The sequence below is a fragment of the Rhea pennata genome, chromosome 2, assembly GCF_028389875.1.
Source record: "Rhea pennata isolate bPtePen1 chromosome 2, bPtePen1.pri, whole genome shotgun sequence".
Taxonomy (NCBI): domain Eukaryota; kingdom Metazoa; phylum Chordata; class Aves; order Rheiformes; family Rheidae; genus Rhea; species Rhea pennata.
The window spans coordinates 22,751,789-22,773,605 of NC_084664.1; the positions used below are offsets into that span (position 1 = coordinate 22,751,789).

At 37.5% G+C, this 21,817-nt stretch overlaps 1 protein-coding gene and 1 long non-coding RNA gene across 3 annotated transcripts; both read left to right on the top strand.

The window, feature by feature from the left end:
* Positions 1-1,485: 1,485 nt before the first annotated feature.
* Positions 1,486-2,919, top strand: LOC134136019 (uncharacterized). The gene is made up of 3 exons (XR_009957412.1): positions 1,486-1,530; positions 1,681-1,714; positions 2,855-2,919. It is a non-coding gene; the product is annotated as an uncharacterized LOC134136019 (long non-coding RNA).
* A 3,210-nt stretch (positions 2,920-6,129) lies between these two features.
* On the top strand, positions 6,130-18,350 carry HACD1 (3-hydroxyacyl-CoA dehydratase 1). Of its 2 annotated transcripts, XM_062567719.1 has the most exons (8): positions 6,130-6,374; positions 10,712-10,829; positions 12,090-12,108; positions 12,196-12,278; positions 14,920-15,041; positions 15,921-15,992; positions 17,313-17,491; positions 18,144-18,350. In XM_062567719.1, exons 1-8 carry the CDS (start codon positions 6,247-6,249, stop codon positions 18,224-18,226), a joined length of 804 nt encoding a protein of 267 aa, XP_062423703.1. In that variant the 5' UTR covers positions 6,130-6,246; the 3' UTR covers positions 18,227-18,350. The 2 variants fall into 2 exon arrangements, with proteins under 2 accessions (XP_062423703.1, XP_062423704.1); XM_062567720.1 differs by lacking the exon at positions 15,921-15,992 and having other exon boundaries at positions 12,190-12,278.
* The last annotated feature ends 3,467 nt before the right edge of the window (positions 18,351-21,817 follow it).

Genomic DNA, 21,817 nt, shown 5'->3' on the forward strand with positions numbered 1-21,817 from the left:
AATATATACTTGACATCTCCATTTATTTAGTGCATATTAGCAGTCTGAATTTGCTAGCTGTTGCACTGCAAAGATTAGGTATATAACTCAAAAAGCCATGCTGATACACTGTTAGTAAGGAGGCAGACATGACAACCAACAGCCGTCTCGGGGATTCATCTCACTAATCTCTATTTTAACTGCATTTTCATTGTATTCCACTGTGTACATTCCTTTCAGAGCTAGAAGCTAGGCAGAATAGAAAATCAAAGCAAAAAAAAGAAGGTTCAGAATGGAGAAAGTGCCAGCAGTCCACTTAATCACAGTTCTTGTCTTTGACAGGCCCAGTAGTGGATGTTTTGGAAAGCATTTGAGATTCTTTAATGCATAGTAATGCAATGAGATGGCTAAGGCAAATTTTCTCCCAATCTCAGGCAACATGTAGATGTTTAAAGCACTGAACTACACTGTACTAAAAGGCATTATCTCTGAGTGTTTTCTCTCTTAAAGGTCGACTTGTGTTTTGATACAACTAAGTTAAATGTCCTAATATTTTGCAAGTACCCAAGTTGCATGGCTTACCATATGCTTACCTATTTCATTACACAAGAGAATGTATTAAATGTATCAATTCACTAAGTCTGGTGACCTACACAAGAAGTCAGGCTAAGATTATCTTAATTTTGCTTTTTGGCCTTATTATTTATGAAGAATGGAAGTGGGATTGTATGAAGCATATAGCTGGACTTCCTCAAATCCATTTAACTTTAGAACTACGCAAGTATTCCAGTAATAAACTTTATAAAATAATTCAGTTTGCCGTGATTACCTTAAAAATGACAACAAGCAAATTGCTGATTAGTATTTGCAAGTATAGATGCCAGCAACCTATTTCTAGGGTTTATGTTGTCCTCAATTTTTCCATTTTCAAAGCAGTACTTGCAAACCAGCTCACATAAAGTAAAATGTCATAAGTTCACATTGCAATTTTGTAGTCATTCTGGATAACAAGTTCACCAGAGTCAAACACAAAAATATGGCTATTCTATTTGCTTTATTAAGCTTTAGCAGTGTATTGTAATACACCTTTAAGAAACACAAACTGTGAGCTGCAGGCTGCTGGGACCCTGGGTGCCTGGGCCTTCCCAGGGCGGGAATCCCTAGGGATGCTGGCCCAGCGCAGGCTGCGCCAATTTACTGACACTGCCATGGGCAACCACCTGTCCTGGTGCTTTTTTTTGCACCAACACCTGTTCTCAATGTGGCTAAACTCAATATGGTCACTTTTGTTTGCTAATAACTCAGACTAGATTTCAACCAATGATGAGGTTAAAATTAATCTTTTCTTCCTCCATCACTTTTCTACAAAAGAAACTGGTAATGTTTCAGTTGACCATAATGGGAGTTAGATTGTAACATTACTCCCCTGATAAAGAGCCCTTTTGAACTCAAGTGCTTGAAATACAACTAAACAGCAAGCAAAGACTGGGTGCTCTCTGAAACTAGTAATGAAAGCAGTCTCCTCTATAGAGATTACAGTATTTGCAGAAGGTATTTTTAATATTATTCGTGTGTTTGGTAAGCTCAGTAAAAAGAAAAGTATGATTTTTCCAAACTTAGTATGGTAATACATTCCTGTATTATCAAAGTAGCAAAGTTTCTTTATTTAAGAAAATATATTTTGTTTATTGCATATTACAGGGAACGGAATGTAAGAGTATTTTACTTATGCAAGGTAAGAGTTAATTTTCATGTGTGCTTTTGTGTTTATTTTACTCATACGAACAGTAACATTGAAATTAACGGTACTATTTTTATGCTCAAGGCATTTTATTTTTATGCTTAAGGCACTTATATGTACATTTGTATAATTAGAACATTAGAGTGGAGTTCATTTCTTGATATAGTGAGTCTATGTAGAGTGTAGAGACATCCACTGCACAAACGCCAGGCTGTGGAACTGGTCTGTAAATCAATCAATTCAAGACTATCCATGCAACTAAATGTCAGGAAAGTTAAATAGGGTACAATTCAAAATACCCTGTAAAGAAAATAATTATTGTGCAGAGCTCATTTAATTTATTATGGCAATAAGCACACTGAGTTTTGATAAACCAATCTCAAAGAAACAGGATATTCATCTCATTTTAACATACATGTCCTTCAACACTGCTGTTTGGATTATGCTTTTGCTTCTAAAAGGGATTAAATGGCACAATATACAATGGCATCTCAAACTGATGCTTTTCAGACCATAAAATAAGTATACCAGTGCTTTTCAGATATTAGATAATAGATTTTTGTCATATAAAGTCTGCTAAAATTCACATCAGAATTTTTTTATATTTTTATATTAGCAATACTAAACTTCCACTTCACCCTGTGTTTATGATACCTGTTTGCTTTCACTGCCTACTAAATTGTGTGGACTTAGTATGAATCATTATTTCTTGCAAGAACAATGCAAAACTCCAGCTGCTTCAGATGTACCAAACACAAAGACATCTTCAAGTTCTTCCCGCAAGACTTATGCAATCCATACTACACTGCTGAGTCGTTGGAAAGCACCTTCTATCTCATACCTACAGCAGTAAATAAAATAATGGATATACATACCTGGTTGAATACACGAAAAGTGATGAAACACTATGTTGCTCCATTTAGACATAGCTAAATACAGTTTACTTGCATTTACGCTTGAATACCTCACTGATTACTACATATCACAAACCTAAAATAGTAAGCAAGTACTATATATAAGTCTGTTGTCTCAACGCTTTGTTCTTGCAAAGTGTGATGGGAACATTAAGTGAACATAGATCAGAAGGACAAGAAGAATTCAGTTGTTAATATTTTACAAATTCTCTTTCCTCAGGATATAAAATTATCATCTGGCAATTAACAATCTGAAGGGCTGATTCTGCAGGGTTTATACTAAGCAATTTCTGCAGCATTTCATGGTAGATGACCTTCCTCTGTGATAATGAAGCTGATAAATTATATTATTTTCACAGCGTGCCAGCTTCTCATTTCATAGAAATACCCCCATATTGGATAGGTACCTTTTGTAAAACAGAATTGTTGTAGAACACTGCATGAGAAAATAGTTTTCATAGATTCACTTGTTATTCCTGGAAATAAATTGAAAATAAAGCCCATTCACATTCATAATATATTGAATATCTATTTGTTCAACAAGAAACCTATAATATAAATATACATTGATAATATCAATAATGAAGAAGCTAGGAAAACTGTTCATTTTTGTAGTAACAGTACAGTGTTTATGGTTTGGAATTATAGTGAATAAAGGAGGAGAATACCCTGTGTAAATTGGGAATGAATATGACACATAATGATTGGCTCATCTACAATACAAAAGACCTTGATTCACCTATCTTAGAATTTGTTAAAAAGTTTGATTTCAGACTATATTTGAGTAACAGCCAAGCTGAGCTAAATTGATGTCAGTCAGTCATAATCTGATTTAAAAAGTTGTACTAAATTAGATAATACAATTAATGAATAAGCCAATTTAGCTCCATTGATTAAATTTCTACATGTAGACAAAATTCGTCTCATGAATCATTTTGAGATCTTTTGGGCCAGATGGAGCTAGCCAAAGCAGAAATATTAGATGAAGACATTGAACTCTGAAATAATTTGATGATGAAGTAATTTTGCTGCTATAGAAGTACAGTATTTCTAATTAAACACAGATAGTGTACTAAATGCTTTAAAAGAATTACATTTTATCAAATTTAAAGGAAAGATTTAATAGTGATTCAGAAACTAGTAAACCACAAATATATACTGGGTAAAATGACAGAAATCATGCATAGAAACAGAAGAAGAAAAATCTTATGAAGTGGAAATGATATTCCAACATTGCAATTCCCATTGCAATTCCTGAAACATGTAATTATATGAAAGGATAAAAGGTAAAATTATTAACATAACAAACATTTTGAAAAGGCTGCTGAAAAATTGTCACACGGGAACTATCAAGGATAAGAAGTAGTTACAGAGTAAGGAACAAAATATTTCCAAGGATCAAAAAATGGGAGATGGAAGCAAAGGGCAAGCACTGATGAGAAAAAGAAAAATGAAAATTCTGTATTAAGTTTGATGCTTAATGTATGCATAAAACACTGACCTGTATGGAAACGGCAAAACAGTGAGAGGACAAAACTTACAAATGGCACAAAATGTTTAATTTATTCAAATACAGAAAGGATTATGAGCAACTTCAGAAATCTCTATCAATTGGGTAAATGGGTAATGTGATAGTAAAATAAAATGTATGTTCATAAAAGAAAACAGGCTACTTATGCTCACTAACACATTCTTAACCAAATTCAGGACAAACCTGGACATCATTATGGAGAATTTATGCATCCAAAATCAATACTGGGAAGGAAAAATGACACAGAATTCTGATGAAAATATATCAATCATTGCTTATCAAATTTCAAAAGGTTCAGTGCAAGTGCATGGAAAACATCCAAAGAAGGATTTGAAAAAAAAGGAAATAGGTTTTTTCCTTCAGATCTGTTCTAGAAAAATTCTCAAAGACAATGGCAAAGGATAGCCTAGAAATACAAAAAGATCACAACTAATACTGAGAATTTGGTAGTACCTTCATCCTTGTATCGTACTTTAAGCTTAGAAAGCCATTTCATGAAATCAGGAGTTGGCAAAATCAAATGAGGTAAAATACTTTTCCAGTAAAACATGATTAGTTTGTGATACTCATGTCAGCACTGCATTCTGAAGACAAGAATTTAGGAAGGTTTGAAGTCAGAAATGAAATTTTCAGGAAAAAGAGAGTATTAATAAGATAATCCAACCTACAACTGTTACATTAAGATAAAATTTAGGATCAGATTATCTCATATTTGCTCACTTCATAATTTCATGCACTTTCCTCTGAAGTACAAGGTTAGCAACAGATGCTAAATTAGGTCATTCAGTCCTGTGTTCCTCTGGTCTAGATGTGTTAACTATAGGATTCCCAAATTAGGTTAAATTTATGACTACTTGAACACATAAAGTGCCTTTAATATGTTATGTAGGTACCTCCTTCAGTCTTACTAGCACATACCTAGGGTCATTTTGCCGAGTAGTCACTTTGCACGCACACATTATACATCTGTTGTTGCCAGTAGGTATGTTACTTTGTGGCTGAAAGCTGAAGATCTGCTGGTGTGCTTCGCTCTGGAGAGCGAGAGGTGGCACGACTGAGGCTCCGTATGGCACGTCCATGAATCCACATCCAAAGGCCCAACAAGGTGCAACTTCTGAGACCGTCTAAGTTTTTAAACTTTGGGGCACCTTATCCTGTCCCAGAGCAGTTGGACTTGAAGTCCTGAAATCTTTCAGGACATTTCAAAGATACCTCCGGACTCATGTTTGGTGTTCTTCAGTCCGAGTGCCTGTGTTGAGGGGCCGTGGGCTGAAGGCGAGGTGCAGCGATGGGGAGGCTGAGGGTACATCTACACGGCCACAGGGGCGCCAAGCCGGCGCGCGCGGAGCCGCGTCGCCCCATCTCCGTGGGAGCGCGTCACTGCCGCACTCCCAGCTCCAGGCGCAGGCTGAACAACGCTCCCTGCACAGGTTTGGTTTTTATGTGCCAGAGGGCACTAATTTCCGCACGCGTGTGTGTGGGGAGGAGACTTAAGAGTTTAGGAAAACAGCTATACTCAAACCTCATCCTGCAGTCCATCAGCTGGTTGCCTTTAAGCACTAGGAAGAATTTTTTCCCCTTGGCAGGTGTCTCCCCAAGCGCCCCTCGGTCTTCCTCATGAACTTGGGGTGACATTTACTGCGACAGCCCGGGATGCGACCGGGAGGGACCCTCTCGCCCGGGTTGCGTTGGCGGGTGGCTGCTCAGCGTGGGACGCGCTCCAAGCAGCCGGCTCCCGGCCAGGCCCTCTCCACGGGGGACCCTCCCCCAGGCGGGTGCCCGTCCGGAGCCGAGGCCGGCGGCGCGCTGCCAACCGCCCAGCCCCGCCCCGCCGCCCTCACGCCGCCCCGGGAGGCGCTGCCCGGCCGGGGGCCGCGCCGCCCCCCCGCCGCGGGCCTGCGTGACCCGGGGAGCCCCCGGGCGGGGGAGGGAGGGGCGCGCTGCGCCGCGTGGGCGGCGGGCGGCGGCCCTCCGCGAAGACGGATGGGGTGAGCGACAGCGCGCGGTCCAGCTGTCAGCGCGGCCGCAGCGCCGCCGCGGGCGAGCCCCTCCTCCCCGCGCTCCCCGGCCGCGGGGGAGCCATGGCGGCCAGCGAGGAGGACGGGGGCGGCAGCGGCTCGGTGGAGGAGAAGGGGAGCGGCAGGAAGCGGAGGCTGGGCGCCCTGGCCACGGCCTGGCTCATCTTCTACAACATCGCCATGACCGCCGGGTAAGCGCCGCCGCCGGCGCGGCGCCCCCGGGCAGCGCGGGGCGGCGGCGCGGCCGGGCGCAGCGCGCCGAGCGGAGGCGGCGGCGGCCCGCGGCCGGCCGGAGGAGCCGCGGGGGCGAGGACGCAGCCCCGCGGGGCGGCTGCGCGCGTGGGCCGGCCGCTGGGCGAGCCGGGGGGCGCCCAGGGGAGCGGCGGCCAGTGGGGGCTAGCCCGAGCCGGCCTCGCATTTCCTAATACGGTGCAGCGTTGCCAGCAGCGAGCGCGTCATCCCCCGCCCGGCGGAGAGGTTAAGTTTAGCCCGGGCCAGGAATGCCGGGCGGGGGAGCCGCGCGCGCTGCCTCCCCGCGCACAGCCGCCCGCCGGCCGCGGCGCGCCCCGCCCCGCCCCGCCCCGCCCGCGCGGCCCTGGGGGCGGGCCGCCCCTCAACGGCCGCCCGTCAGCGGCGCCCCGCAGGGAGCTGTCGCCGGGGGAGGGCGCTTGCTGCCGGGCTTGGGCTTGGGGTCCCGGCGCCCAGGAGGCTGCGGCGACCCGGGTTTGGGGCGAGCTGTCGCCTGCGCCCGCGCTGCCGGCCCTCCGGGGGACGGGGCCGTTCAGCCGTGCGGCCCCGAGCTGTAGCGCAGGCCAGAAACCCCCGGGTCGGAGGTTTCCCTAGTTGGGGTTTGTGGCTTTAATGTTCCTGGAGGTGGTGGGCTTTTTTTGAAAAGCTGTCTCGGTTTCACAGTTGAGGAACGTTGTGGTTTGGATAATTCACAAACATGTTACAAAGTGTTCCTGCATCTCCCTCTTAGTTCCACAAGTTGCAATTTTACAAGTTGCAGCTGGAAATCTCCCAGTGTTGTGACTGCAAGCCAAGGTCACAAATCCCTTAGTCCTTTTCTGCTGAGGAGTTAAAAGCCCTGTGTTCATCCTGGGTAAAAGAAGACATACGGACAATTATGAACTGAATTTGTAAATTCACAGCTGATTTGTCATGTGGATTTTTTTTCAAATATGTGAGTCTTAGGCCTAAGCAAGCAGAACTCAGTCAAATCAGTGGTATTGTGGAAACTTCTGTGATTGAATGTGGTCCGTCCTCACATTTCAGTGCTAGCTGTCATTTCAGGGATGAGCACGGTGATCAGTGAAGGAAAAAAGACTTATAAGAATGCGAGGAGTTCATTTAAACTAATGCTCAGTATTGGAATATGTTATTTTGAGAAAAGTTGGTATTTATGAAGAACAGGAGATGTTTAAGTACATGCAGGTTTATATGGTTAGTTCTTGAAGCACGTATTTTCACTTTTTGAAAATGTGTCCTGTTAACTGCAACTCTAGTAACATACTTGGAAAAAAAAACCCTGCTAATTTCCAAATACTTAAAACTAAGAACAAATAATTTCCTAACTACTGAAGTGAAATTAATCATTAAAACAATTTTACCTTGATGAAGTTCTCCATCATTTGAATTCTGCAGAACAAAAATGATATGTTGTAGCTGAAAGTTGAGTTGATGCAGAAAGTCAGGGAAATATTTTAATGGCCTTCTCCCCATTAACATCTATGAATCTTGAACATCTGAGGTGAAATCTGAAGATACTAAGTCTCTTCATATATTGCAACAGCTTTTCAAAAGTGCTTTTACTCAATGTGTTTTTTTTCCAGCTTGCAGGTTAATGTTCACTCAATGAATCCCTGCCTTGGGCTCCATATGTTTGAATTTGCTAATGAACACTGACTCTTGCCACTGACCTTCATATGTATGCAAAGGATTATTGAATCATTTTAGTTTTGACCTTATGTGCTGATTCAGCCTCTCCCACTTCTTCCTCCCCATCTTCCGTTGTAGTCAGGAGTGATTAAGACTTGCAAAATAACATATTTGGTGTGGAAAGAGAGAAAAAAAAGAGAGAACAAATTCTTTTTTTTTTTAACAGATACTCTATAAGAGAAAAATAAAAAACCTGAAATAGATAAATATATAACAGGTACACTACACAGGATAAATAAATAGCAAGAAAGTATATTTGTCCACTTGTCCAGACCATGCAATAAAGCAAGCTGTTTCTAGAATTTTAACAACCAGTCTAAAAAAAATTGCTTTTTATCTTTCTTTCTGACAAAAGTTTAAGGGATTCCTTCAGATAGGTCAGTACCCAATCTTTCTGAAAATCCCAGTCGGAAATCTTACCTTTATTACGCAAAGTATTTTCCATTTACTGCCAACTGATAATATTCAGTACAAGGATCCAGAGAGCCTAAGTCAAAGTCACTGAAAGTTAAATAAAAAGATAGCAGAGATTCTTGTCCAAATAATAATTCATTTAAGAAAATTATATATGCAGTCTTTGCTTTTGTATGCGTTCTCTCTGTGTGACACTTTTGTTACAGAACGAGGTGCAGAAAATGCCATTTTGCATTAGATGTGTATGACTTCTCGGGTCCCTGTTAGCCCAAAGCTGTTGTTGTCACTATTTATGCTGCCAGCTAGATGTAACTGTCACCTTCCCCTTATCAAATACTTCACTATAAAACAGGGCAGCTTTACTGTGAAGGAGTACCAGTGAAGTTACGGTATTCCCTCATTTCCATGGAGGTTGGAGACAGGTTTATATCTATCAAAAAATCTAAATGGTATTTGAGGGGGCAAATTACAGAACTCTGGCAGATCACACTTGTGGACTTCAAGCAGAAGAGATAAAGGAAGAGGATCACTCCTATAGTGTGGTGAAGCCTAACTCCATGTCAGTTCCAAACGCTTTCATGAAGGGCTGGAATGGGCGAAGTGACGTGACTGAGTAGTTGTAGACTCTTTGTGTAAGAATTTGTTTAGAGAACGCAGCATATTGTAGGCTGATACTGAAGCACACGGCTTCTGGGGAGAATAGAGAGCTATACTGAGCCCTGCAAATCTCACATTGTTCCAACATAGTAGGTCCGACCAAATATCCTTTTTCCCTCCTATCTTGTCTCCAATGTTAGGTGGTAGCTGATGCATAGAGAAGGATGTAAGAATAGAGCAATCATTAAAGCTACGTCTCCGAATATTTCTCAGAAAATTTCTCAGAACTCTCAGTGCTTCATCACTTGGGGACTTCCTTAGCCAGAGCTTGTGTCTCTGTACAACATGCTTGCTATGGCATTCTGTGCAATGAAAGGATTGCATCATTTCTGCCCAGATATAATCAGACAAGAAGTTAAGCTAATGTAGATAGCTGTTGTGTCCATGTTATGCATGATTTCTGTATTTTCATTTTTATTTGTCAAAATACCCATCTGTAATTCTTATGCTTTTAAGTAGACGTCTGTGTTAAAGTAATTTTGTATTTGCTCAGGCTTTGTGCTTTAAGGTCAAAATTTCAAGGTGTCTTCCTAGCATGATGTTTTTAAGATGGTGGTATACCTCTGCATTAACAGTGGAACATACGGTACTGCATTTGGAAAATCTCAATTACACAAACATGGATTAATTACATGGAAGCAACTGCTTATGACCTGAGTTGTGAAGTTTATTTTTTTGGTCTCAGTTTCAGTTTGAGATCCCAGTTTGACTTAGATCTCAAATTTGAGTTTAATTACAAGATATTGTTACTGTCTTTCATTTACATAGAAAGATGATCAGTTGATAGTGTTGTTCAGTTTCCTCAAAAACATAAAAAAAATCAGCCAAGACTATCAAATGTGCTAGTTAAATATATCTTTCTCTAGAAATCATCTTCTAGAGCTCCCATCTTTTAGCACTTCAGAGAGTTTATTTTTCAAAGATCACTTCTCAACAGTTTCTGAAGATTGAATCCTGGTGGTAACTTGAGCTGGACAATCACAGAGGCATTCAGATCACTAATCAGTTTTGAAAACTGTGAGCTGTAGGGTCATGAAAAATCTAAGACTAATGTGTGTAGGTTCTAGTCTTTTATTCATAGAAACCTGAGATTCGAAAGGGTGACTTTGGTGCAGAGGATTTCTCTCTCTCTCTCTCTCTCTCTTTTTTTTTTTTTTTTTTTTTTTTTTTTAGAAAGCATATATTTTCATATAACAGCTAAAACACATGCATAAGTGTTTAATAGCAAAACTATGGTCACTGTTAGGGAGAAATCTGATTTTAGACGGTTCAAGTTAATCCTCTAAAGACACCAAATCATTCTCTATCCTATTTCAAGTAAAGAGACCAAAAGTGCAATGGTTACATGGGGATTATTAAAAATATCTTTAGACATCAATATTATTTAATGCTAAGAACAGTGACAAGTGAAGAATCATCAAAGGTATTCTTTGTTGAAACTATTTTGCTAAATTATTTAGGGTGGATGGATATTTTTAGAATTCTCGTTTGAAATGTATCTGTTGTCTTTCTTTTGTAGGTGGCTGGTCTTGGGTATTGCCATGGTGCGGTTTTATATGCAGAAAGGAACACACAAAGGCTTATTCAGAAGTGTTCAAAAGACACTTAAATTTTTCCAGACATTTGCTTTGCTTGAGGTAAATTTCAAACATTACGGTTTGCTTGACTGGATGTTGTGTATCAGAAGCAACATACACATTAGTAACCTGAACTTAATATCAAAATATTATATTAGTAGTTACAATCCTTTTATTTAAGGAAGTTTTTTAGGGGGCAAGGTGATTGACTGAAACACTTTTTCAAATTTAACTCTAATATTGCCTTAAATCAAGTATGGCCTGGGCATTACTTTGCTTTACTTTTGCTATCTCAAAAGCCGAAATCTTCAAAAGCATCCAGCAGAAGTTGTAAGTCAGTGGTTGTAAGTCAGTGGAGCTACCCTCTAGCCTAATAAGCATTTTGTCTTCCTCCAAAGATAATGACAGCTTCCCCCTCATTCCTTATACTGGACCCAATAACCACCTATGCCTCTTCTGCTTCTACATGTTCCAGATTCAGTTCACATGCCTTGTATAATCTGCTTCCAGTCATGCACTGAAATATGAGCGATTCAGAAACAGCAGAGTCTGTGCAAATTGTGTAAAATATTCTTGAAATGATATGACTTTTGACAAGTATAGACTAGAATGGTCTCAGTGTATGATATGTCTGTGGCATGAAGCTATTGAGTGTATTCAGCACTTTGGCTACTTTGCCAGTCACAACAAAAAGTGCCCATTTTGACACTTACCTTCTGGATCCACCCATAGCATTTGTAGTTCAAGGAATTATTTAAAATTACGGGCTAGTGTAGTAAGTTTTTATGTTGTTAAACTTTCACAATAAGTAATTCTACTTGAATCAATCAAAAAACTGAAAACCACTCTATTTGCTAAACATTACTGGTCAGAAAAATATGAAGTTTCATAGCTGCAATTTGCAAGTAATCATAATGAAAGCCATAATAGATACAGAACATCTTAAAATTGCTGTGCATTTAGCATCCCTTATGGTGCCCTCCACATTGTCCTGTAAAAATTTTCCTTGAATAAGATACTGGAAGGAAAACCTGCTGGTTGTAAAAATAAATTATTTCTAAGTATAGGAATACTTAATATATAAAAATAATTAGGAAAAGAAATCTGTTTCTTATAGAGTGTTCACACAATCAGAGATCTGATCTCCAGGGTTCTGGGATGCATATCCTTTAAGTATGCTGAAATGTAGATTGGAGTAAAAACCAGAAGTCCAGGATCAGAATTAAGCTGAGATTTATATTAATATCAAAAAGGTCATGTTTATAGTGCAGAGAGTAACATATTGTAAATCAATAACCTTTAACTTATTTTTATTTACAGGTAGTCCACTGTGCAGTTGGTGAGTCCTTTGCTTTAGTTTCTCATGTAACTGATTAAAACATGGATTATGGAACAGAGATAATATGTTTCTCTTTTTAAGGAATAGTTCACACCTCTGTGCTTGTGACTGGGGTCCAAGTGAGTTCAAGAATCTTCATGGTGTGGTTCATTACACATAGCATAAAACAGGTATGTGAGTGATCAAGTTGTGTTTTAATTTTTATTAAGGAGGAGCTGTTAGTACAGTTCTTATTTTACCAGGAAGATAGATTTAAACATTAATCAAGTTCATACAGAGGATACTTAAGTGTAGTTTCTGTAGTTGGATTACAAGACTGAATTTATATATGATTTGCCTCTTCCCAGGAGACTGAGCCTGGATCTTAGGTGTCTGTCATCACTGGCTTTGGCATGGTGCCAGCTGTGGTGTGCCTAAGTCAGATTAAAGACTACTGTTTTTATCCACCACCAAATGCACCAGTGTCACCTATTCCCTTTCAAGAACTTTAATTACACTTATTGAATGAATCTAAATGGAAATAGGTCTTCTGTTAAATGCATGTGGACAAATATGGTTGTGATTTTGCAATTTATGTTAGATACTTTCTCACGTTTTTAAAATTAAGATAATATTTGATGGCATGCATACTCCATTGTTTTCATTAAAAATGTATCAAGCTGTCCAGCATGCTGTAGTGACACTACGGTCCCCTTTAAATGATGGTAATTTATTTGTCTGGCTGTAGATGGTTATTGCAAGTCTAGTGACTCATTAGTAGAATGAAGTGTATGGAGGAGTGCTTACAGCTAGTAGATAGGACATTCAGTTCAGTTTGTGAGGTCTGCTTTCTGTGAAGAGCTTGTAAGAATTAAATGAGAGATTTTGAGTTAGTGCACCTGTATTTCTTTAAACTTAAAATGCTGAGCCATTAAACTGTCTCACCAGCAGATGCCATGTGCCTTTCTGCTGATGAGATACAGCATCTGCCTCAGTGTCGATACCCTTTATTTCATACCCTTTATTTCAGTTCACAGATAACCCATTTTCTATACCTCATCTCTTTCTTTACCATCACTTTTCTAGAGGTGGAATAGGCTTTTCGTAACTGTTTTTTTTTTGGTAAGCTAAGTGTTTTCATTTTTGCTTTTATGGAAAAAAGTTTAAAAGAATAACATTTTTTTCGCGTTGAATGTTTACGTGAATGCTGGAGTATGGCACTGCTTTTTGCCATTCTCTGATTATCTACAGTGGATTAAATCTTTAGCATATCCAGTCATCTTTGTTTCCTGTATCTCTCGTACGGTAGTAAAACTGTGTCCAAGAAAAATACATCTAAATGTATGTCTGATTGCATTTTATGCTATTACTGCTTTGTAGACATGAACATTAAGAGTCACTTTAGATGGTGAGAAGCATGTTAGTGATAATAGCCAGGCACAGATCTCTCACTTGGCTAGAGATTTGCAAGGCAACAAATAGGAATTCTCTGTATACTTATCTAAAGCACTCCTGACATTAATCCAAGTTTGAGTTATCAATGTTAGCTTCTAATCTGCATGAGGCTAAGAACAGCCTAATTCTGTCTTTTTCTTTGCTTATATATTTAGATGTCTTTGCACTTCAGTTGTGGTTGCTTGTTTGTGGGTTTGGTGGAATTTTTGTATCTCTTTTTTCTTCTGCTGATGTTGATGAGATCCTTTCATTAAGAATGCACCTCTTCGACACATTGGGGGCACGATTTTGAGATGATGAGCACTTGCATTTTTTCCTTGCTTCTCACAGTTGTGTGTGTTCAGCATCTTTGAGATATATTAAGCCTTGTCACCTTCTTGCATTTTATTAAAAAGATATTTCCCTTTTTTGCCATTTTAACAAAAGTTGTGTTACTTTATTTTATTTCACAGACATCCCTGGAGCTTTTCAGCCTTCAGGCATAGAAGTATCTTACAAAATTCCTCCTCTTTTAAAGAAAAGAAAATTACTTGTATGTAATCTTCTCAGAGAGTAGTGTTTGTAGTAGATCCCCACTTGCCTTCTTTGTAGTTGGGGATATTTGTTTCACTTAGAGTGAAAATGAACTGGTATTTTGAAACAGCAGGTGGATACACTACCTACTGATGAGGCAGTTTAATGACTCAAAACTTAAACAGGGAAGTTGATTAAGTCTTCCAGTTGCTCTTCATTTAGTTATCTGTCTCTGTTTCAGCTGCTTAACTCTCCTGCAGCTCCCTGAAATTTGCCAGATATGATATTCTGCTACTAGTTTCTACTTGCAGCTTATAGATTATACTAAAACATTATTTTTTGTCTAAAATTTCCTGGAGATAAGCGTTATATGGTAAGGAAGAAGCAACAACAGTCCATGAGCTAGATAGAAAGTAAGAAAAAAGACAGTAGTGATATGCAGAGTGGATAATAAATGATTATGAAAAGAATATATCTTAGATAGTGTTGTTTTCTTTATGCTATTTTTAGGAAAAAAAGAAAACAAAAAAGTAAATCAACCAAAAATAATAAAAAAGACAGGTAGATAGCTTAGTGATGTTGCAGAAGGAGAATGAAGGGAAGGAATAAGCTCAAATATAGGTGTGATATAGCAATATTATCACAATGGGTAAAAATTGTTGAGTTTCCAAAATATCTCTATGCTAGTAAATATATAAAATAAAAAACTGTTCATGGTAATGTCTTCAGCATATCATTTTTATGCCAAAATTTTCTCTCTTTACAAAATGTTAGTTCTTTTCTGCATATCTTAAAGTCTGTTGCAGTTTGCACAGAAAAGAAATATAAAGATGAAGAAAGTCTTGGTTCTTTATACTTCTGCAGATCCAGAATGAGGAGAGCGTTATTCTTTTTCTGGTCGTATGGACTGTGACAGAGATTACTCGATATTCCTTCTACACATTCAACCTGCTCAACCATTTGCCATACTTCATTAAATGGGCCAGGTGGAGATGTCTTGCACTTCAGTTTCTCATAGTTCCGTGCATGCTAGTTTCACGCATGCTGAGCTAACACACAGGAGAGCAGATGTTTGAGCTTTGGTTATGTGTTGGCAGAGTGCAAGTTGGTTGCTTTCTGTATTTGGGATTATTGATATTTGATTTAAAAGTTATAGATATTTTAGCTGAGGTTTTGGGTGTGATTTGTCCTTTGTTTTCCATGTCTTATGGTTTGAGCTTAGTTTTAATTTACTTTGATATTTTTTCTTTTACTTTTGGAGTCACTTTTTAAATTAATAGGAGACTCCGTAAGATGCTGTTGAATACATTGAATGCCCAAAGTTAAGTATCTTTGTAGTCTTTATAGCTTTCATGTCTTTGAAATTATGCAAGTTATGATCTCTCATTCTTTATTCATATTATTACTGTATCGGCTTTATCAGCTATTTTGTAAGGTTGTTATTCACATAGTAAAACTAAATATTGACATACTTTAGGCCACATAAGAAGTGTGTTCCTTATCAAAACTGCTTTGATTTTGAAGCATACTGAAGGTGTATCAATGTATCGGATATATTAGAAGCTGCATATTTATCAGGAGACTTAACTAGATGAAAAGCGTTTTCTGTAGCTATTATATGAGAAATACATACCCAGACAGACAGACTTACAGATGACTCTTTATTTAAAAGTGTGTGTTTGTTTATTTTGCTCTATTTTTGTTTTATAGATAATGCAGTTCTGATGCTTCTAATACACTTTTTTGATGTGGCTGATATTTATGTACATTCTTTCTTTTTGCTAATAACTTAGGTGGTTGTTTGGTCATGTTTAAGCCATAAATGGCAAGCTTAAAAAATAACAGGGTCTTTTCTTATTAATGAGTTTTTATATAGGTTTCAGGAGGAGAAATGCATTCAGAAGTTCTACATTGATTGACATGCTTTTTACCATCAAGTTAGTATATCTTAAGTGAAGAAATTTTTTTCTTATAATACACAGTGGGGAAAACTGACGTTTTCACAGCAGGGATGCATTGTAAAATATACTGTAAACAAAATATTTGAAAATGAATTCTCTTTTCATAGATTCCAAAATTTCCCATCAGGATTTTTGGAGAGTCAAACAGCACAGCTGGGTGTAATTTTAGCACTCCTGGGAAGAGGGACAGACATTTCTAATCTGTTATTTGTAATTTTAAAAGATTTGCCTAGCCATAGTTAATAGAATGGGTATAATTTAAATTTTATTTATTTATTTATTTATTTTATTTTTTTTTAACTGCATAAAGGCAATCTATGTGTAGGTCCTGGCATTGTTTCTTCCTTTTATCTCACATAATCTGTTCTCTGACCTGTGAGTCCTCTAAGCCCATTTACTCCTAAGAGTTTCATACTCGGTTGTTGCCATTTTGAATCTCACCTCTTTTGGTCGTGGAATGTGCGCTGTATGATTTTCTCAGACCCTGTGAGACAGCTCTTACTGCTGTTCCTTGCATGAGCTCAAGAGAGCTGTTCCTTAGGAATGGCTGCTTCTGCATGGGACACTGCATAAGAGAAGCACAACCATGTTGATAACATTTTTCATTTTTTACCATGAATGTGGTCTATAGCATGCAAAACACATTTTCTTTAAACTGAATGACTTTGCCTTGCCCTTTGTTTAGACATATTCTGTCTATTTTAAAATGCATCCGCTAAATTGATGGCACTCTCATACTCTTTCGTTTTTCATTTCCATTAATGGTAAACACAGTATTATTTGGACTTCCCATATGACAGTGAGAAAAAAAAACTTATGTTTGTCAACATTTTCACAATATTCAAAGAAATTGTAATAGATATAACTGACTCAGTCTGTGTGCACTATGACAAAGATGCATATGATTATCTGAAGTTGGGATCCAGTCCTGCTCTCAGTCCAGTGACAACAGGACCAAGACCAGTAAATAATAAATGGGACATTTAATAAAAATGGCACTATTGGAGAATACAAGTTTGTGGAATAATTTTTGACTGTTCGTTTTTAGAAAGGCATACAGACACCTTGATATTTCTCTGTTTTTGTATAAAAGAACTGAGGAATAAATCCTCAGCAGTTATAAACTGAAGTAGCTCTATCCAAAGTAACTGAAAGCGGTATTCTGTGCCAGTTCAGGATGTGGTACTTGTTTTTGCTGCAGGAACTCCTGTAATTCATTGCTGTGCCACTAATAATTGAAGAGGAAATTTTAAATTCATGGTGTCTCTCACAAAGATTTTTTTTTTTTTAATACAGATACAACTTTTTTATCATCTTGTATCCTGTTGGAGTTGCAGGTGAACTGTTGACTATATACGCTGCCTTACCATATGTGAAGAAAACAGGAATGTTTTCGCTGAGACTTCCCAACAAATACAATGTTTCTTTTGACTACTATTACTTCCTTATTGTTATCATGTTCTCCTATATACCGTGTAAGTATTATTTAACTTTAGTGACACTAACAACATAATAATCAGTTGTCAGCAATGCTGGCAACAGAGTCTGTAGCTGAATTTGCTAAACAGCTTCTGCTATAAAAGCATGATTTCTGTTGCTCAAAGCTTTACTTTAATTGTTTGACTGAAATTTTCCATCCTATTGTCTGTCTCAAAACATGAGTTTTCTGGAAAGTTTCAGTGAAAATACTAACAACATTTCCAAGAAGAGAGTTAAGTAAAAAATACTTTCTTTTTGCTCACATACAGAAATGTCTTAATTGTTTCACTGCAAATTTTTAGTGTCTCTCCTGTTTTGAAGCAGTGACTTAAAAATTGTACTGCAAGCATTTTTCTTCTTTTTAATGCTGTTAATATACGTTTACATGTGACCTTCCAAAATCACTGTTAGAACATGCTCGGGGAAACTAGTAGCAAAATTCTCCAAGATTCTATCTGCACAGAAATCCCCCTACCCATCCCTAATCCTCTTTGAACAAACTTCAGTCCCTGTTTTACTGTGTTGATAACTTGCTATCATTTGCCTCATCCAGCTGCATCATTGAGCAGTATGCAAAAGTGTATTTCCTTTCACATGGTCTTCTGGATTTTTTTCATTTAATTTGCTTTCTTTTATTCTTTGATCAAGTATTTCCACAACTCTACTTCCACATGCTGCGGCAGAGAAGAAAGGTGCTTCATGGAGAAGTGATTGTAGAAAAGGACGATTGACTCAACCCTGTAACTATGGTGCTTTTAATGGAAAAATGAGGGTAAAAAATCAAAACTTCCTGTGATTTTTCTGAGTCCAAGTTTTAAAACATGGAACAAGAATAAACAACTGTGCATAAAATAACATGGATTGTATTATTTTTACAATTTAACATAATCTTCAAACTTACCTTTTCATTCTTGGTATCATCTTTGATATTAACTGTTCATTTCTTCAGACAAATTCTTATTTTCAGTAGGTTGACAAATGGCTTTAACAGATTGAATTGTTGGCTAATGTGCTTTCTATTATGAAATCTGTAGTCATCATCAAGAAAAAAGAGTTAACAAGTTGTACTGAGTCTTCTGGAAAACAGTGTAAATTAGTGGGTTGTTTTTTTTTTTTTTTTTAGACTAGGTGGCTTAATGTTATCTTTTTTACTTCAATATGTTAAATCCTTCATTTTTATCAATATTTAGTATATCTTGAGCCTCTGAGAAAGTGTCATTAGGAGTAGTTAGTTTAAACTAAAGCTGAGTTCATAGTTATGTTGGACTTGAATCAGTCAACTTTATGTCAAATAATACCTTTACATTATAAGTACTGCCAGTATATTCAACATTCTTTGAGTTACAGGATCATATCATAGAGTTCCAGAAGTATTTCTGAAAAGTGCTGAATTCTTGGCTATCAGTGCAAATTTAGATTTCTCTGTAATTTCATTAGTAGTTTAACATAACTGTAGCATAGTAGATGTAGTATTTTCTGGTTAAAAATTTGTGCTGAGGTGCAGTCTTGATGTGCCTACCTTTCTCTACCCGATGACTGAAACAGGACTTGTTTGTTGAGTAAAACATTGTCAGTGTGGTTCCTATTCTAAGTTCAAATATGTATGCAGAAAAATTATGGCATTAAATTTAACAACTGTAGCTCTAGTGAGATATTTTATTTTTTATAATTATTTAAATGGGATAAAATGTATTAGAAATACTTTCTTGAAATAGAAATTGTGCTTTGAATCATCCTGTTATGCAATTCTTATTTCTCCCTCCCAATTAATTTTTTATAATGTGAAGACCTAATCCTATTTAACATCTTCAGTAATCTGCAAGAGGTGTCTATCATATATTAATAAAAGTTACAGATGGTACTATGCTATGCAATACCTGAGTGGGAGAAGTCCAGTAGCAGATTAAATATAGGTAAGAATGAAATGCCACCTAAGAGATCCAAAGACAAGGTAATGCATTTGGGGAAGCGTGGATGCTTAGTGAGAGAGAGAAGACTGAAATGTAATAACGTGTTAAGAAACTGCTTCTGGCATCACTGATGTCGAAAGAAGAATATATATGTAGATGTGCTGTGTCAAGCAGCTGGAAATAACCTCAGCAGTCAAATTAAGAATATTCTTATCTCTGGAATATTGTTGTACATTCTGGATGCGTCAGGAGCAAAGAATTAAGTCAACCTTCAGAAGGGTCTGAGAACAAGAACAGAATTGATTGACGTGAAAAAGAAGTAGGAAAGTTTGAGTCATTAAATATGTATAGCTTTATATTATGTGACAAAAACGTGTAAAGGAAGAAGGCTTAATAGTAAGAAGGTGTAACTAAAATGGATTGTGTAAAATTGAAACAGGGTAAATACCAGGAAATAAATAAAGATTCAGGAAGATAAATAGTTTAAGGAAAGGATCCTATCAGAGAGCTCAGTTAAGTCCTGGAATGATGCGGCAAAGCTTATCAATGCATGCAATTTCTTGGAAGGTTTTAAGTTAGATGTAAAGTAATGTTGGAAGATAACCTTGCTTGGCAGGCATACTTGAATAGATGATTTCCATTTCTAGCTTTTATGATTCTATAATAATACAACTTTTTTTTTTTTTTTTTTTTTTTTTTTTTTTTTTTTTTTTTTAAGTGCAGATACACCTTTTCTGGTGCATCTGATGATTTAATAAAAAGCAAGGATTTACTATATCCCTAACCTCCCAATTCCATTTTGTGCCTTAGATTTGTGATATTTATACAGCTCTGTTATATGTAAATTATTTCCCCTTTAAATGAGAGGTGCACAGTAGACTTGAGATGGAATAATTTTATTTCTGACAATTTGCAAATTCATAATCTTTGTACATTTTAGAAATAATTTTGTGGAAGGTGCTCTAAGTTATTAAATTATTTTTTTATATAAAGCTGGAATTATTAAAAGTTTCAAATATAAACCACATTAACAGTACTGATTCATAAAATACTTGGTTGTGTTTCACATGTTCAGACTAGCAGTTGTATTTGTCCAAAGTGCTTAGTATACTGTAATGTAAACTTCTTTTAGCCAGTTAGAGCATCAAAGCAGCTCTGAGAAATGTTTCTTAGTTAGCAAGCAGAGAATTTAATGAAATATGAGTAAATAGGAATAGACTCTGTTATCTCTCTCTCTCTCTCTCTCTCTCTCTCTCTCTCTCTTCTTAATGTCAGGGCAGCTCACTGAAGATCGTGCATTGGATACTTTGAGGATACTCTGAAATCCTTTATTGGATGCGTGTTTCCCACAGATACTGTTCCTGTAATCATAAAATGAATATCTGAACTATAATATTGTGTTATTGATGTTTTATTTGTTCTGAGTGTGGTATAAGGACATTATTGTATTGAATTCAGAGAGCCATTTTTATATCCTTTTGTACTTGTGACACGAAAAAAATACAGCACTGTTCATTGTAGACTTGTTTTTGGACTTTTGTAAAGCAATCATGTAGAAGGTAATGATACAACTTTTAAAATGATTTATGGTTGCATAGAATCTTGCTAAACAACATTTGAGTAAAACTAAAACTAACAGTATTGTTAGTTTTACAGTTAGATGTACAGTATGGCATTCAATGGTACACAGGCCAGAGAGATGATCACGTAGATTAGTTTGTAAGATATCCTTCATGAAGGAAAAAAAAAATCATGTTCTTTTCTTCCTTTTCAACTGAAGTCTTTCACTGAACCCTCTCTATCTACCTTTTGATTTTAAACTTCGTTGAATATCTTCTGTAGGATAGTGAGAATTGCAGGTAAAATCCTGGCTAATCAGATTTTACCAATGACTTCAGATGGGCCAAGACTTGTGCTATGTAGTTTACATAAACTTAAGCATAATGTAGTGAAATACTGAGTTGTTCTAAGCAATGAACATAAAAAAAGGTATGATTCTCATATGGTGCTCTCTTTCCAACTAATATTTGACAGCTTTCTTCATTTTTTTTATTCATCTCTGCAAAATTCCTATTTTAAGCACTGAAAACCTTCTGTTTAGGAAAGATCAGGAACATACTCAAACATCAGCCTCTAAAGTTTTTATATAGTCGTTAACAAATTGTTATATAAAAGTGATTCTTTATTGTGCTATATATGCCTCCTTGTATGGATTAATATAGAATATGACCTCATAAAGTTGATTCATAACAATATATAGGAATAGGCAGCTGGAAGGAAATTCCTAGTGATGAAGTGACATTTTCTACTGTTGATTGTAACACTGCATTTTAAAGTAGTTCGATTTCTTAGAGTCAGTCTTTTCCCCTCCACTCCCCCTTTGCCAAATCCTGGCATCAGGGCATGGCTGAT

Coding starts and splice junctions, on each gene's coding strand:
- HACD1 (XM_062567719.1), top strand. CDS start 6,247: ATGGCGGCCAGCGAGGAGGACGGGGGCGGCAGCGGCTCGGTGGAGGAG. Junction 15,993..17,312: donor GACATGCTTTTTACCATCAA/GTTAGTATATCT, acceptor TTTTTAATACAG/ATACAACTTTTTTATCATCT. Junction 17,492..18,143: donor CATGTTCTCCTATATACCGT/GTAAGTATTATT, acceptor TCTTTGATCAAG/TATTTCCACAACTCTACTTC.